At 40.2% G+C, this 16,571-nt stretch overlaps 1 protein-coding gene across 1 annotated transcript; it reads right to left on the minus strand.

Annotated features, from left to right (window-relative positions):
• Nucleotides 1–1,495: 1,495 nt before the first annotated feature.
• On the minus strand, nucleotides 1,496–10,068 carry LOC143410499 (schlafen family member 5-like). Its single transcript, XM_076871375.1, is given in 4 exon segments — nucleotides 1,496–2,312; nucleotides 2,492–3,212; nucleotides 7,636–7,758; nucleotides 9,087–10,068. Coding segments are annotated over 4 exon segments (2,643 nt in total).
• Between the last annotated feature and the right edge of the window lie 6,503 nt (nucleotides 10,069–16,571).

Raw genomic sequence — 16,571 nt, forward strand, 5'->3', positions numbered from 1 at the left:
CCTTAGTGTGTAAACTGCTAACAAATGATGTAAAAGGAATCTACCAAAGTCATATAGACCTCTTCCCGGAGGGAAGAGGAGAGAAATTGGATGTGAAAGTAGGAAGTGGAATGCCATTTAAGATGCAATGTTTTATGACTTTTATTTTTTAAAAAAAGTTTGAAGCCAATATGAAAACAGCATTTATAAATTCTATATGGTAAAGATTTATTATGATATGATTGCATTTTCCATTTTTTTTTCAAATTTTGACACACTTCATTCCCAACACAGAACTATATAACATTATGATATTGAAGGGTTTATCCAAGGATTCAGGTTGATCGAAAAATGAGAAAGGAATTCATAAAACCACTACAACAAGTAAAATACACATAGCAAAATCACTTCAAAATGACTACATGGTACAGAACCCAAACTCATAAAAAGCAAAAGGTGTCTTTTTCTCCCTCTGGCACCCATTTGTACTTCCCCCAAACACTTCCTAGTTTTTTAGGTATACTTCCAAAGACACTTAATGCATTCACAAGTACAAACATATATCAATTCTATAAGCATAAGATGGATATTATTTGGCATGTTGCATGTTCACTATACAATTTGCTGGCAAGTGTCATAAAGTCATTTTTTTTTTTTATAGCTGAGTAACACTCCATTGAGTATATATACCAGGTTTTCTTTAACCACTCATCTATTGAAGGGCACCTAGATTAATTTCATAGCTTAGCTACTGTGAATTGAGCTGCTATAAACAGGGATGTGACAATCTTACCTTACGTAGCAACAGAAGATTCACCACAGGGATAATATTAAAGCAGAGCTAAAGAGCAGAGATTTCAAATAACCAAAAGGCATAAAAAATTAAGATATTTTAAAAGACAGAGATCACAAACACTAAAACCATTAACAGACAAAGGGGAAAATAATAAAGTAATATAACGCAGACAAAACTTATAATTTGTAGCTTGTGGTCTTACATCTGGAAACACCCTGCCCGTTCCCAGCCTCCACAATGCCAGACACATTGTCCCTCTCCACCCTTCACTTTTCCTACACACCGTACTCAAGCATTTCTGCACATGACTGGGCTAAAAATAATGAAAATATCTGAATCTGCCTGGCACATGTGGCTTCGAGATCTCCCCATAATTAGTTTTTCTCTCACTGAGAACTTCCCTAACATGAATATCCAACCCCTCCCTACACACACACACATAGAGAGACACACACACAATCTATGAGTCTCAGGGTGCTCTCTCTGATATCCCCTATTAATATCTAAAATGCCTGGTACCTGCATTTATTTAGTGTCTGCCCCCAGGAAGAATCTTAGGGGTCTTATTTGCCACATTATCCCCAGCCCCCAATGCTGACAAGAACACAAGACTTAATGAATGAGTGCTTACTAAAGGTCTGATGCTTAGACATTTAGGTCAAGTAATTTCATAGTTAACTAGAGTTGAGGTCTACCTAACTGAAGACCGGCATGCTCCCATCAGTTAAAAACTCTCAGAATATACAAATGCTTCCTTGCCCCGGAAGCCAGACAGAACAGAATATTGTACAAAATGGCTGGCTCAGTCATCTGGGAAATGATCCCAGACACGATGCTTCTTTCCAGGCCTGAAAATTGACAGACACCGTCGAACACAATGTTACCAGTCAGAATATCCAATGCATCACTGATGTGCACGAATGGATCCAATTCCTCATTGAGCTGAGATATTGTTCTCCTCATTGCCTTTAGAAATTCATCTTTATTATTATTATTATTATTTACATCAGTTGTTTTGGTGAAAAGCACAGCAATGTCCCTGGGGGAGTAATCACTCCTCCAGAGAAGCTGACACTTCTTTGCTACCTAGATCACTACCACCTCCAAGCCCAAGAACTCAACAGTTTCTACACTACCTGGAACACCCCAAGTCCAGTTAGGTTCACGGAGCATCACCAGGGGTCCAGGGGGGACATTAGGAGGAGGATTTTCTCTGACTGTCTGCATCCCTTCTTGTAGCTATTGAGCTATTTCATCTTCATGGAGGACTGTTCCTGTGAGCTCTTCTCTTGGAAACTGATCTGAGAGAGCAGGGAGGCCACAGCAGCTCAATTGGTTGGTCTGAGAGGAGTCTAGAAAAATCCAGAGAATTCCTGGACAATCCTCTCTTCTCTGAGTGATGGTTTTGGCCTTCTTATACCAATCCCCATCTTTGGTGCAGAAATTCTGAGCTTCATCCACGATGATGTGTTGAATCTCTGCAAAGTCATGTTTCATGAAGTATTTCGGGGCTACTGCCTTGCATATTTTTTTATTGCTGGAAGTGTAAAAAAAAAACAACACACAGTCAGATTTCTTCAATCAAACTCAAAGGAAGCCTACTCTATTTTTAAACTCTCCTGGACCTGGTAAATGCAATAGAAATCTTAGCACATAAACTTAAAGCCACACCAAAGTTACCCAAGAAAAGAAAGTGAACATAGTCAGACTGAGTACCTCAAAAACTTCTTCAGGGGCTGGTTCTCACAGATGTAGAGGATTTCATGTGGTTCACAATGGAACACATTCCTGATCTTCTGCATGACCTTCAGGGCCACTGTGGTCTTCCCTGACCCAGGTAAGCCATGAACAAACAGCTGTCTGGTCTTGTGAAGGTTCTTTGAAAGCAACTCATACTGTTGATCTGTGAGCAGGCTCCAAGTCTCAGAGCCCAGCTCTTCACTTACAAAGGATTTGAAGCCAAACAAGACTCTCACAAGGGACTGTAACAGAGTTTCCATGTCCTGGATGGTGGTAAGATTATAGGACTCAGGGTAAATTTGTGCTACTGAACTATGTGGTGTCACTCTTGTTCTGACCGGATTCAGCTGGAAGAACAAGGGAACAATGCACACTCTCCCAGTGTAGCCTCCTGTGTCCACCAGCCTCTGCTTCAAAGAAGAGGCAACCTTCATAGAATCATCCTTGAACCTCTCATCCCACTTCTTGAAAACAGTGTAGAGGATTGGGGTGTTGTTCTTGGAAATCAGAAGGGCATCACAGATAACACCCTGATTCTCTTTCAGACCCAAGTCCACAGCCCAGCTTCGAGAAAAAATCAATATTCCTCGGGAGACAGGGCGCATTTCTCTATCTATTAAGTCTCTAAGTCCTTTATGTTCTGAGCAGAGTTCCCGGTAGAGGCTTTCTGGAGCATACGCAACTCTGTGTGATGATACTAGACAAGGAAAGAACTAGAATAAGTTAGAGAATCCCAGACAAGGAATAATCACCAGCCCATGTACCAGATCCAGTCATCACTTGGGCTTCACCATGTGGCAGTACTAGGTTCTACACTGGGAAGAAAAAGATGAACAGTGCTTACGAGCTGATAAGTGGCTCTCCTAAATAGAGACAGCAATATTTATGACACAAAGTCATAAAGGCAACTGGAAAGAGTCCACAAAATATTATGTGAGCACCAAGGACAGGGACACTTTCATATGAAAGTCTTCATGAAGAGGAAGACAGTTAAACTGATTCTCAAAGGGTGACTTCAGGTTAGCCATTTGAAGGGTGGAGAGCAGTGAGATGGTCAAAATGAGGTTCATGAACAAAGCACGGGTCCAAGAAAGGAGTGCTTGTTTCAGGTACCCCTGAGGTACCTCCAAGCAGTCTCCATGTCAAAGAGGAGCAGGCAAGGATGGGCAGAGAGTGGGAGGCAAGGGTGGGGAGGAAGTCCTTCATGTGCCATCTTAACACCTGGCAAGGGTTGTGCACTCTATGGCTTCATTTAAGGACCTTCCATAAAACAAAACTAGGTATGGAGAACAGATCCATGGCTGCCTTGGGTTAGGGTTGGGAGACTGTGATCACAAGAGGGCAATATGAAGGAGCTTTATTGGGGGGGGGGAATGGAGCTTTTGTATATTAACTGTGCTGATGGTTACAAAAACCTATACATATGTTAAAACTTTTAGAACTTAGTAACAAAAAGTCTACTTTGTGTATATAAATTTTTAAAAAATACCTTTTGAAAGTGGTATTTAAAAACACTTTTCGATAGGGCTGGGTTATAGCTCAGTGACAGAGCATTTGCCTAGCCCATGTGAGGCACTGGGTTGGATCCTCAGCACCACATAAAAACAAAATAAAGGTATTGTGACCACCTACAACTAAAAAATAAATGTTTAAAAAAGACTTGGATATATATGTATATATGTATGTGTTTAAGATAATATATTATTAAATATATAATTAATTTCAGGGGGAAGGTCATGTACCCTAATTTGGAATCTAATCAAAATTATGAACCCTTTTTTTCTCTTCTGAGAAAAAGAAATCAATACACTCAAAATTTGAAGTTCAAATTTAAGATAGAAGGAAGAGTCAAGGGTGAGTTCAGATATCTGTGCTTGGCTAGAAGAGGACTTTCCAACAGATCATTTGGAACACATAATATAAAAATAATATGTAATAATATGGAGACTATACAGGAGAAATAGAAATAGAGGATTGTCAGAATGAGAGAGAAATTTTGGAACTGCTTTGTTGGAGATATCTATGAAGCTGTCCAGAAAGCAATTGGACACACCAATAAAGTGTGTCTGGGTTCAGAGAAGGGCTGTAGATATTTTCTATAAACATGGACTAGCAGGGCACTAGGGGCACATGCTTGTAGTCTCAGCTACTCTGGAAGCTGAGGCAGGAAGATTGCTTGAGCCCAGTAGTTCAAGGCCAGCCTTGGTAACATAATGAGACCTCATCCCAATAAAACAAAAACAAACCAAAACAACAACTCAAAAAAAGCAATTTAACTAAACTAAGGGTATTGCCTACTACTAATGTGATTTAACATTGTTCTAGAACAATTAATCAATGAACTTCAACAAGGACAAAAATGCATAAATATAGGAAGGTTAAATTCAAAAATTATCTTTGCTTTCTGCCTTTAAGTAAAATGTTTAGGAAGTGGCATAATGCATACCTTACTTTTATCACACAGTAACAGGCAGGAGCTGATCAGAGAAAATGAGATAAGTAAGTTAAATGCACACTATGGGTACTACACGGTCCCTCTCTGGAGAGAATGGCATAGCTGCTACAGAGTCTGGGTTTTTAAGGGCTTTGAGCCCCATTTTTCTTGTCTTGGTTTCATAATGTATACTTTAATACTCAGAATGTATCCTACACATCAATAATTAACAATCAGAAATTACTATAAAAAATTTCTAGTCTAAGCTGTGCACAGTGGTGCAGGCCTGTAATCCCAATAGCTTGGGAGGCAGAGGCAGAAGGATCATGAGTTCAAAGCCAGCCTCAGCAACTTAACTAGGGCCTGTCTGTAAATAAAATTCTAAAAGGGCTGGGAATGTGGATCAGTGGTTAAGTGCCCCTGGGTTCAAACGCTGGTACAAAAAAATAAAAAAAGAAAGAAAGAAAAAGAAAACCTAGTCTGAGAATATTATTTAATAAGTAACAAAATGATTCTAATCTTCTTCTAAAAGAGAAAAACTCTGATGTGATTCTATGTTGCTGAAAGCATAGCTGGAAGTATGTTTTGGGTTACAATATGGCAATGAAAGTCTCCATTTATAAGCAATCGTTACTACTTAGAATCTATCCTTAAAGAACACTTGAATTATTTGTAGAAAAATATATATCGGAGAGAATGTTTTTTAAAACAGAAAAAAAGGCCAGGTGTGCTTGCCTGTAGTCCCAGCAACTCAGAGGCTGATGCAGGAGGATCACAAGTTCAAGGCCAGAATTGTCAATTTAGCAAGACCCTCAGCAACTTACTGAGACCCTAATTCAAAATGGAAAATAAAAGGGGTTGGGGATTTAGCTCAGTGCTAAAGCACTCCTGGGTTAGATTCCTCAGAACCAAAACAAAACAACAAGGAAAAAGTTAGATATCATCCATTAGACACCATTTGAAAATCCATCAAAAAAGGGACTGTGGGGCTGGGGTTGTGGCTCATTGGTAGAGCTCTTGCCTAGCACATGTGAGGCACTGGTATGATCCTCTGCACTGCATAAAAATAAATAAAATAAAGGTATTGTGTCCACATACACCTAATTTTTTTTTTTAAAAAGGGACTGTTAAAATAGAACTTACTACATTTTATCTTTTAATTTCCGCTGGGCGTATTTAGATAGGTTTCACTATATGCTTATTTATTAAATTATATCTCTGTTGCTTCTGTGTGCATAATATGCTCATAATTAAAACTACTAAAATTAAGAAATTTGGTGGGGAGGCAGTTACTGGGAATTGAACCCAGGGATGGTTTGCTGCTGAGCTACATCCACAGCTCTTTTGATTTTTTTTTTTTTTTTTTTTTTGAGACAGGGTCTCACTAAGTTGCTAAGGCTGGCCTCCAACCTGTGATCCTCTGCCTCAGCCTCCTGAGTTGCTGTGTTCAAATGAAGAAAATCTGTTTGGGAATACTATTAAATACTTTATACTCAATAAAAGAATCACGGGAATCTGTGATTAAGGTCCTGAGGAGATGAAGACACACACTACTTGGACTCAGCCTGGGCTTACAAGCACTGGAGTGCACCCATCCTCACTGATGCATGACACTTCACTGTGTGAAGACGCTACAATATATTTGGCCATTGTTGTGACCATAGATGTTGTTTTCTGTTTAAAGTGATACAAATAGTGAATTTATGAGTATTCATGGGCAGATCTACAAGGGTCTACTTCCTCTGATGCACATGTATACATTTTCTCTAGAAACTAGAGAAATTGTTGAAGGGTAAGTTTTGGAGATAACTGACTACACCAAGCAATGTTCAACCCATTTTTCAAAAAGATTAGACCAACTTAAACTTCTGGCAGTGATGAACAAGATTCTGTTTACTTACATGATTTTTTTCTATTAATGATGTTAAATGCATTTTATTCTTCATTAATGGATTGAGCATCCTTATAAGTTTATTGTGCATATGTGTCTCCTTTTCTGAGAAATGAATCTTTATATTTCTCATTTTCTATTGGGTTGCTTTTAGCTTTAAAATTTTGCATAAGTTCTCTATTTATTTCTGAAACTAATCCTTCATCAGTTTATGGGTTGAAAATACCTTTTTAGTAATAGCTTTTCACAATCTCTAAGGTATCTTTTGAGGAACAGATGTTCTTAATTTCGTATAATGAAATGTATCAAGCTTTTTGTTTAACATTTTTGGATCTGGTTTAGGAAATCATTTCCTACCCCAATGACAAAATTATTCACAAACAGTTTCTACTGAAAGTTTTAAAGGTTAGTTTGTAATACTGGAGTCCTTAAACTTCCTAAAATTGACTTTGTATGTGAGTGTAATATAACATTGGAGTAAAAAACTTTTTTTCTTTATTTTTTTCTTTTTTTCGGGGGTGGGGAGGCGGGGGTGTAACAAGGATTGAACTCAGGGACATGTGACCACTGAGCCACATCCCCAGCCCTATTTTGTATTTTATTTAGAGACAGGGTCTCTCTGAGTTGCTTAGCACCTCACTTATTGCTGAGGCTGGCTTTGAACTCATGATCCTCCTGCCTCAGCCTCCCGTGCTGCTGGGATTACAGGTGTGCACCAGCACAACTGACAAATAATTTTTCTCTATATGAAGAAACAATCAACATGTTCCAAAGAAACCAGAGATGACAAATTACCTGGAAAGTAACGTTTCTGCAGTACTTTCAGCCTTTCCAAATTCTGAGTACACACAGTCCTGCTGGGGGGCATGGAGGGTGACAAACTCAGCCCAAGGAACATCTCAGAAAGTCTGCGACGAACTTAGGAAAAAGAAAAAAAAACCATGAGTTTGAAATGCAAAAGGCAGAATTCGACATATAGCCGAGCTGTGACATAACCCAAAGCTATATGACCCACACATATTTGTGACTACATCTCAGGTCAGCCCAGAAAAGCCTTCTGAAATGTTGTGGGGAAAATATAGTATGAGGCAATAGTTAGTAAGTTTTAATTGTGTTATGTTCAAAGTGTTTGTATATTGTTAGAATGCTATTTTAAAGATATATGATTAGAAGATATGAAGGTCAATGGATACAGACTTTTGAGGAGATTCTGAAAAATTTAGCTTTTCTGGACTTTTGAAGAAGTTGCTACTGATTTTCTTTTGTCTAATTTCATCTCAGCTTTTCTTTCCCAAGGGAGATGCATAGCCACAGCCCTCCTCTTTTTAAAAAAAATATTTATTTTTTTAGGTGTAGATGGACACAACACAATGCTTTATTTTTATGTGGTGCTGAGGATCGAACCCGGGTCCCACGCGTGCTAGGCGAGTGCTCTGCCGCTGAGCCACAATCCCAGCCCCACAACCCCACTCTTAAGCTCAGCAGTTATGGTTAGTAGAACATGTTAACGCACAAAAGGAAGGAATGAGGATGGCAAGGGAAAGCCCTGGTGGGCTCAGGTTTTGGTTCAGAAATAGGAGTGGAATATACTGTGTAGTTAAAAAAAAATCTAGAAGAAAAGAATTTGAAAGTTTTTAATTACAAAGTAATGATACATGCTTGAGGACATAGATGTGCTTACCCTGAATGGAACATTACACATGTACACATGTATGTAATCATCACCTGGTGCCCCATAAGCTTATGCAAACATTTATCTATGAATAAAAAATAAAATAAAATGTAATTCGGAAGTAAGGTTACTAGAAAGGGAGGATATTTAATCCAGAGACCCAAACAAGAATAAGAAGTCAGAGGAAAGTGGAAGGATGTTAAAAAGGGAACATCTCTGTAAAAAAGGAATGTCCTGAATAACTAAATGCAAGAAAGGAAAGGAGTAGACTTTAATAAGAACGTAAGAAAGACTGTGAAAATAGAAATAACTAATTCAAATCAACCCCTTAACCAACCACTAATGGGGCTCCGACCCTGGGGCATCTGTCAAATGCAGAATGTTCAAGATGGACAGAGGGAGGAAAGGAAAATGACCTACCAACTGCATCCATAGGAATTACTATCAGGCAGCTGCCATTCAGGGGAAAAAAATCTCTGTTTCCCCAGATTTCAACGAACACCATACTGCCCTTTGCTCTCTGCCCTCCTCCCCTGAAGCAAACATGAGGATCATTTGCAGACTTGCTCCTGACCTGGCTTGGCCTGCATCATCCAATCTACCCACTGCTTTGTGGTCAGCGGCTTCACTTTGTTGGCTTTCAGTTGCCAGGCATTGGGCACTTTGGCAAACACCACGCAGCAGAATCGCTCCACCTTCACCGCACAGACATAACCATGGAGGGCCCCCTTATCATGAACTTCAAGGAATCTGATGGAACATTGAACTGTATGCTTCTGTGTACAGAAATGATGGATAGGTAAATTCCTAATGCAGCGTTCAACAGAATCCGTGAACTTGGAAAGATTTATTCTCTCCTTTTCACATCCAGTGACTCGATGGGTCTCATCATGTACACCCAGAAATACGTAGCCTCCTTCAGTGTTGGCCAATGCAGAAACACACCTGGTGAGCCTCTCTTTAACACACTGTGACAGAGCTTCTGGGAACTTTTGAAATTCAACGTGCATGGACTCCGTCAAGTTGAGTTTCTCCAGGTACTGCAGCTGCACTCTATCAAATAAAGCAGCAGCCGAGTCCTCTGTGTGGTCTTCATGGTGTGCACCAGCCTGAGCTTCCTGTGCATCAGTTTTCTCTTTCAGGAATACCAGTGCTTGATGAGAATCCATGACATTGTTAGATGATCTATATCGGTGGTACAAATTAGAGCACAAGGTGGCAAGTGGCACACCTGAGACTTCTGTGTTCCATGACTTCACAAATATTAAAAAGAGCTTTCCCTGTTGCTTCTCATCTAAATAGTCTTCAAAACCTGGAGGTAGATCCAACCCCATTTCATGAATCTCATGATTGTAGTCTTCATCCTTAATCTTGGCCTTGATCACTCCCCCTCCAGAGTTCAGCAGAGCACATACTGCTTGCAAGATGTTTTCATTCTGTTTCACCCGCCATAGAGGAGGGTTCATATCCGTTCTTTGCTGAGTCCCTAGGATGACTTCTCCTGCATCTATAACAAACTCAGCAAAGTTCGTTTCCAAATCAATCTTGAGACTCATCTTCTCAGCCCTTGAATGACAACCCTGAAAGGTTCTCCTAAAAGATAGAAAGAACAAACAGATCAGGACAAAGAAAGAAAAAGCAGGGAAATCAAGGGGTTAAGTCTACCCTTCTGTAGTTGGTCACTTCACTGATTTTCTTATAGCTTGAGGCCAAAGTCACCTATAAATGGAGGGGGCAGGGCAGATGGAGGAGCCAAGTCTGCTGGATGCCACTGCCACCACAGGAACGCTGTGATCTGAGTAATGAGTTTTGCCAACTTCTCTGAGTGGCAAGGGCTCTCGGGTCACCTGTGAAAAATAGAAAGGTTTACAACAATGCTCGTGGACTGGAGCTGGAATGCAACTAGGAAGCTCTCCTGGTCAGAAGGATCTCTGGGGCAGAGCCTACAGAGTGGGAGAAAACCTTGGCCAGTAACTCCTCCAACAGGGGATTAATCTCCAGAATAAATAAAGAAACCAGAAAACTTAACAACCCAATCAATACCTGTGTACTAAACAAACTTCTCAAAAGAAGAAATACAAATGCCCAACAAATATATGAAAAAGTGTTTAACATCTCTAGCGTTCAAGGAAATGCAAATGAAAACTACACGAAGATATCACCTCTGGCAATTATCGTCTAAATGGCAATTATCAAAATACCAACAATAATAAACGCTGGCAAAAATGTACAAGGGTATACTTGAACATTGTTAGTGGGACTGCAAACTAGTACAACCACTCTGGAAAGAAGTAGACGAGGAGTTTGAGCGGGAGTTGTAGCTCAGTGGTAGAGAGCTTGGTTAGCAAGTTTGATGCACTGGGTTTGATTGTCAGCACTACATATAAATAAATAAAATAAAAGTCCATTGACAACTAAAAAAAATGACATAAAAATAAATTTTTTAAAAAATAGAAACCTAGGAATGGAACCACCATATGATCCAGCCACCCCATTCCTTGGTATTTTTCCAAAAGAACTAAAATCAGCGTACTCTTGCAATACAGCCACCTCAGTGTTTACAGCCACACCATTCACAATAGCTAAACTATGGAATCGACTCAGATGCACATCAGTAAATGAATGGATTAAGAGACTGTGGTTGATAGACACAGTGGAGTTCTAAGCCATGAAGTTACCAGGCACTTTCTGGTAAGTGGATGGAAATGGACAACAGCAGGCTAAGCAAAATAAACTAGACCCAGAAAGTCAAAGATCAAATGTTTTCTCCCCTAGGTGGAAGCTAGAATAAAATAAAGGAAAGAAGGAGGGAAGGATAGGATAACCTAAAGACACATGGTTGAGAAGAAGAAATCAAGAGGCAGAGTGGAGGGACAGAAAAAGGGGAGGAAATGCAGAATGAATACTTTAAAAGTCATCTTATGTGCATATATGAATATACCCCCAGGTGAAAGACCCCAGCCCAGAAACCCCAGGCCCCATTGTGAAACCATCAGGGCGTGTTGCTAACCCACTAAACACCAGAGAGGTCTATCTGTTAATCAGTTAAGGGTAGTCTATTGTGAAAGGACAGGATGGTTGAGAAAGAACAGAAAAGCAGATCCCAAGGCATGCCTGAACAAACAGGAACTGATAATGATAAGCAGGAACAGAAAAACCAGAGTGTTAATATGTAACTGTCATGAGGTTTATCCAGGAACATAAAGTGAAAAACAACTTTGTCCTTTAGGTAATCTATATGTTGGGTTCAAAATAACCAATAAGAAACCTGTTACTTCCCGCGCGCGCGAAACCTGCCCCTTTATCCTATAAAAGACCTGTACCCCAAAGCCCGGTGTGCCAGTTCACCAAAGCTCCGGCTGAGGTTTTGCTGAGCACCTGCAGGCGCCTGTGTATCAATAAATTGCCTCATGTTTTTTGCAGCCAGTGTCTCGTGCATTCTTCCTTGGATAGGGAGTCGGAGGGTCTTTCACAGGGAGCTTCACCTTTATGTTTAAGTAAAAAGAACCAATTAAAAATGAATCAATATTGAGTTGGGGTTGTGACTCAGCGGTAGAGCGCTCGCCTAGCGCGTGTGAGGCCCTGGGTTGGATCCTTAGCACCACATAAAAATAAATAAAGATATTGTGTCCAACACAACTAAAAAATAAATATTTTTAAAAAATAAATAAAGGCATTGTATTGTGTCCATCTACACCTAAAAAATAAGTAAATAAATATTTTTTTAAAAAATGAATAAATAGATGCGTGAAGGGAAGTCTCATAAAGTTGAAGAAGGAGATCAGGGATGGATGGGAGAGTGCTGAGAGCCATAGCCAAGTAGGAATGGCATTTTTGGTTGAAAGGTGACCCCAGCAAGCCATTGAGATGATAATGATTATGTTAAGATGTGCATTCAATTGGAGATTAGACCCCTGCTGTCTGCCTAGGCCTGCTACTTTTGAGCTCACTCAGGACTCCAGGAGAGTTCCCATTGGTTGGGGAAGTGTGGTAGGAGGGAATTCCGGAGGATGGATTGCCTGTTGGCATAGTGTGTCCTGGGAGGAGCCGCGTGGCATGGTTCGGAATCCCCCCCCCACCCAGCGTGTGTGGAGTGTGCTGGTGGAGTTCAGAAATAAAGTTTGTTCCTGCTTCAGTGGCTCGTGATTTGTGCCCAGCCAGACTGCGGCAGGAGAGAAAAGTGGGAGGATCAAGAACTAAAGCTGTGGGCTCAGGATGTGGCTCAAGTGGTAGCGTGCTCAGTGCTCACCTGGCATGCGTGAGGCACTAGGTTCGATCCTCAGCACCACATAAAAGAAAATAAAGATATTGTGTCCACCTAAAACTAAAAAATAAATATTTTTTTTAAAAAGCTGTCTTCAGTTCTTTCCCTTCTCACTGAGACTTGGGCAGTTTTTGGTTATTTTGTAATCCATCTTGGGGAAGGAACAAATCTGATAGAATTGGTAATTTATCATTGCCCCGCTGTGAGGCAGATCTGAGAACAAGACCTCAGCACCAGAATGCAGCTTGGTCCACATGTAGCTTGCTCTGTGGTACATCTCTAAATCAGCCAGCATTGATACAACAAAACCAAACCAGTACAGGGCTCCAGTGGAAGAAGAGGACCTGAGATCCAGTAGCTAGTAAATCAGGGTACACAATTTGCAGACATTGGCCAAATGAGCTCAGTTTGAAGTTAGAGTATTACCAGAAAAAAGCCACATGTCCATGCTGACAAGAACTGCCCCTGGGATGGCGGGTCCTTGATGATTTGAACTGTAGCCCAGATCCAGTCTTGTCCTTAGAGGAACATAATTACTTTTTAGAATCCCCAAGTTAATGGGTCTGAGGGAAGCTGATTTACTAAAACACACTGAAGGACATGAGACCTGCTGGTCCTTGGGTACTGCTCCGGACAAATGCCACTGTCAGGGAGCTCAAGCAACTGTTTCAAACTAGTACCTTACTCTCTTCCTGTAGGAAGAGAACCCAGGAGCCAGATTTCAGAAAGGTGCTTGATAGGCATAGAATCAGATCAGAAAGGGTGCCTTATGACTTGACTACTGGCTTCCATATCCAATAACTTCAGGCAGCTGTGCTATAAACTAATTACCAAAGAAAAGGAGTACAACATAGTAGTAAATCGCTCCATCTTGGGAGGGAGAAAACCTGTATTTACGCTTCTTTCCCAGGATTTGCTTTGTGTCTCTGGGACACATACAACCTATTTTTATGTTCTGTAGAGGTTTAAACAAGCAAACAAACAAACAGAAAAAAACTAAGCTGATAGTGTTTATAAAATTAAACTGAAAAAAAAAATAGGCCTATATCCTGGAGATGTGAACAAGAATGCAGTGACCATTGCTATTCAAGAACAGAAGAAGATTAGGAACAAAGTGTAGTATAGGCAAACTGACTTTGGAAAGCTCCATTCCCCGGCACTGTTACATGCGCCATTTTGAATGAGCACTAAGAATGCAATGTGGACAAAGTAGGCAACCACAAAATACAGCTAGCATGTTTCCATATATATGAGGTTCAAAAACAGGCAAAACTAATGTCACTTAGGGTACATAAATAGTGTATTATAAAGAAAATTAAGGAAATAATAGCCATAAAAATTCAAAATAGTGCTTACCACTAATGAAAGAGAAATGGCAAAATTAAGGAGAGACAGAGAAATAGGGAAAGAACATACAGGCAGCTTCTTAGGTTCCAGACACAGATTTTATCAATCCAGAGTGGGCACATGGGTGTACCACTTAATATTATTTAAACCTAGCAAGCATAGTTACATTACCCACACCCCACTCTCATCATGCTGGGGATTGAATGCAGGCATGCTCGAACACTAAGCCACTTCCCCAATCCCTTCTTTTTTTTGAGACAGGATTAAGCTAAAATGCCCAGGCTGGCCTTGAACTTTCAATCCTCCTGCCTCACTCTTCCTAGTAGCTGGGATTATAGGCATATGCTATTGTTTTCTAAAGGCACATTCAATGTAATCCCAGTGACTTGGGAGGCTGAGACAGGAGAATTGCAAGTTTGAGGCCAGCCTTGGCAATTTAGCAAGATTCTAGCTCAAAATAAAAAATAAAAAGGACTGTGGATGTAACTTCTGGCAAAGTATCCCTGAGTTCAATCTCAAAAGAAAGAAAGAAAGAGAGGGCGGGGGAGAAAGAAGGAGGGAGGAAGACAGACAGACTTGGTGCTATTCTGGACCCCTCTGTCACAAGAAGACAATACAAATTTTTAAAAAGGTCAAAGAGAGCTCGTTCACAAGCTACCACACATGGGGTATATCCATAACTACAAGATACCATACATGGCGTATATAAATACCAGAAGCTTATTTCTTACAATTCTGGAGTCTGGGAAGTCTAAGATGAAGGAATCTGTTAAGGACCTGCTTTGGTTAAAGATGGCACATTTTCACCGTGTCCTCATATGGCAGAAGCTATTGGTATAAAAACAATCAAGACATGAGCTATTGGTATACAAACAATAAGATAGATTTATGGAACAGAATAGAGTCCAGAAATAGACCCACACACATCTAGACAACTAACTTTCAACACAGATACAAAGTAGAGTAACTGTAATCTTTTCAACAAATTGGATTTAAGAAATAGATAATCATGTGCAAAGAAAATAAACTTAAGTTTCACTTTGTTTACAAAAACTTGCTCGAAAATGCCATAGACCTAAGTATAAAACTTGCAACTAGGGCCGGGGTGCTGGCTAGCTCAGTGGTAGAGTGCTTGCCTACACATGAGAGGCACTGGGATAGATCCTCAACACCACATAAAAAAAGAAATACATTAAATTAAATTTTAAAATACATACAAACAAACAAACAAAAAATAGTGTGGAAATCAATGAAGATTGTTCCAGTGAGAATTGTAAGTTATTTTCAGAGTTCAACTGAAACGAGTTATACCACTTGCATCTGGCAGAGACTCAAAGGCAGGCAGGGGCATGAGTATGCCCTGATCTGAGGTTGTGGGTGTGGGTAAGCTGGGAGTGGGCTTACTAGAAGCAGGACATCCTCTGTGATTGGTCTGTAGATCATTTTGACTTTTTCTGGTTGGTCCTGAGTTGGAAATGGGGCAGGGACTAGGGAAGCCATTAGTTATTGACCAAATCCTGACCATTTGGGGCCAGTCATTGCAGAGGTTATAGGTCACAGTTCTATTTTGATCCATGGTCTGGCCATTGTCCATAGGAATATTCAAGTTCTCAGTCTCTCTCCACTTGGTCATTTTCTTGCTTTCAAGATGAGAATCAAGTCCTGGACACATGGAAATCCAAATATTCATTCTTGAGATCATCTCCACAGAAAACTATTGCAAGATCTTGACCTTTAGGAGCATGAGCATCTGATGAGAGTGGCTGTGCAGAAAAATGTAAAACTCTGGAAAGAATCCAGTGGACTAGCCTCATGACCATTATGATAAATATAAAAAGTATTTTAATAGTGCCTGTAGGAACTTGGAATCCCTAGAGCCCAACCCAGACCAAAAGAACAAATCCCATAAGCCATGAGGATCAATCTCATACAACCAAGACTCCATTTCTGTAAAGTGACTACATAGCCTTGTTGGCTTCATTGATTCAAGTACATCAGGAAGGACAGGTAATGGCACAGATGCCACCATGGCTAACCAAGAAGAAATCTAGTCCAAGGCCATGTCCATCACTACTTGTGTTAATGACGGCTCCTCACTACTTGTGCTAATTTCTATATAGGGAAGAGATAGTATCCTTAATAACTTCTGTAGGAGCTAATGGAAAGTTTCTTATACATATTCTATGTGTGAGACTCCCACTGATGAGAATCTCTTCTGATTATGCATATAAATAAGGAGTCGGCAATTCCTCCTAGGCAGTGTCCCCAGATAATCATGGGGACTCATGCTAGAGGTGAAATGTCCAACCCTGGTGATTTTTAGAATCAGGGTTTCTTTATGGAAATATGAACAGCTCTCATGGTATTTTTCCTAAAGTACAGGGAATGTTAGTCTAAGGTTTAAATTTTGCAGTTGATTCCATTCCTGATTCAAGAGAAGGACAGATC

Source organism: Callospermophilus lateralis, chromosome 11 (assembly GCF_048772815.1).
Source record: "Callospermophilus lateralis isolate mCalLat2 chromosome 11, mCalLat2.hap1, whole genome shotgun sequence".
Lineage (NCBI taxonomy): Eukaryota > Metazoa > Chordata > Mammalia > Rodentia > Sciuridae > Callospermophilus > Callospermophilus lateralis.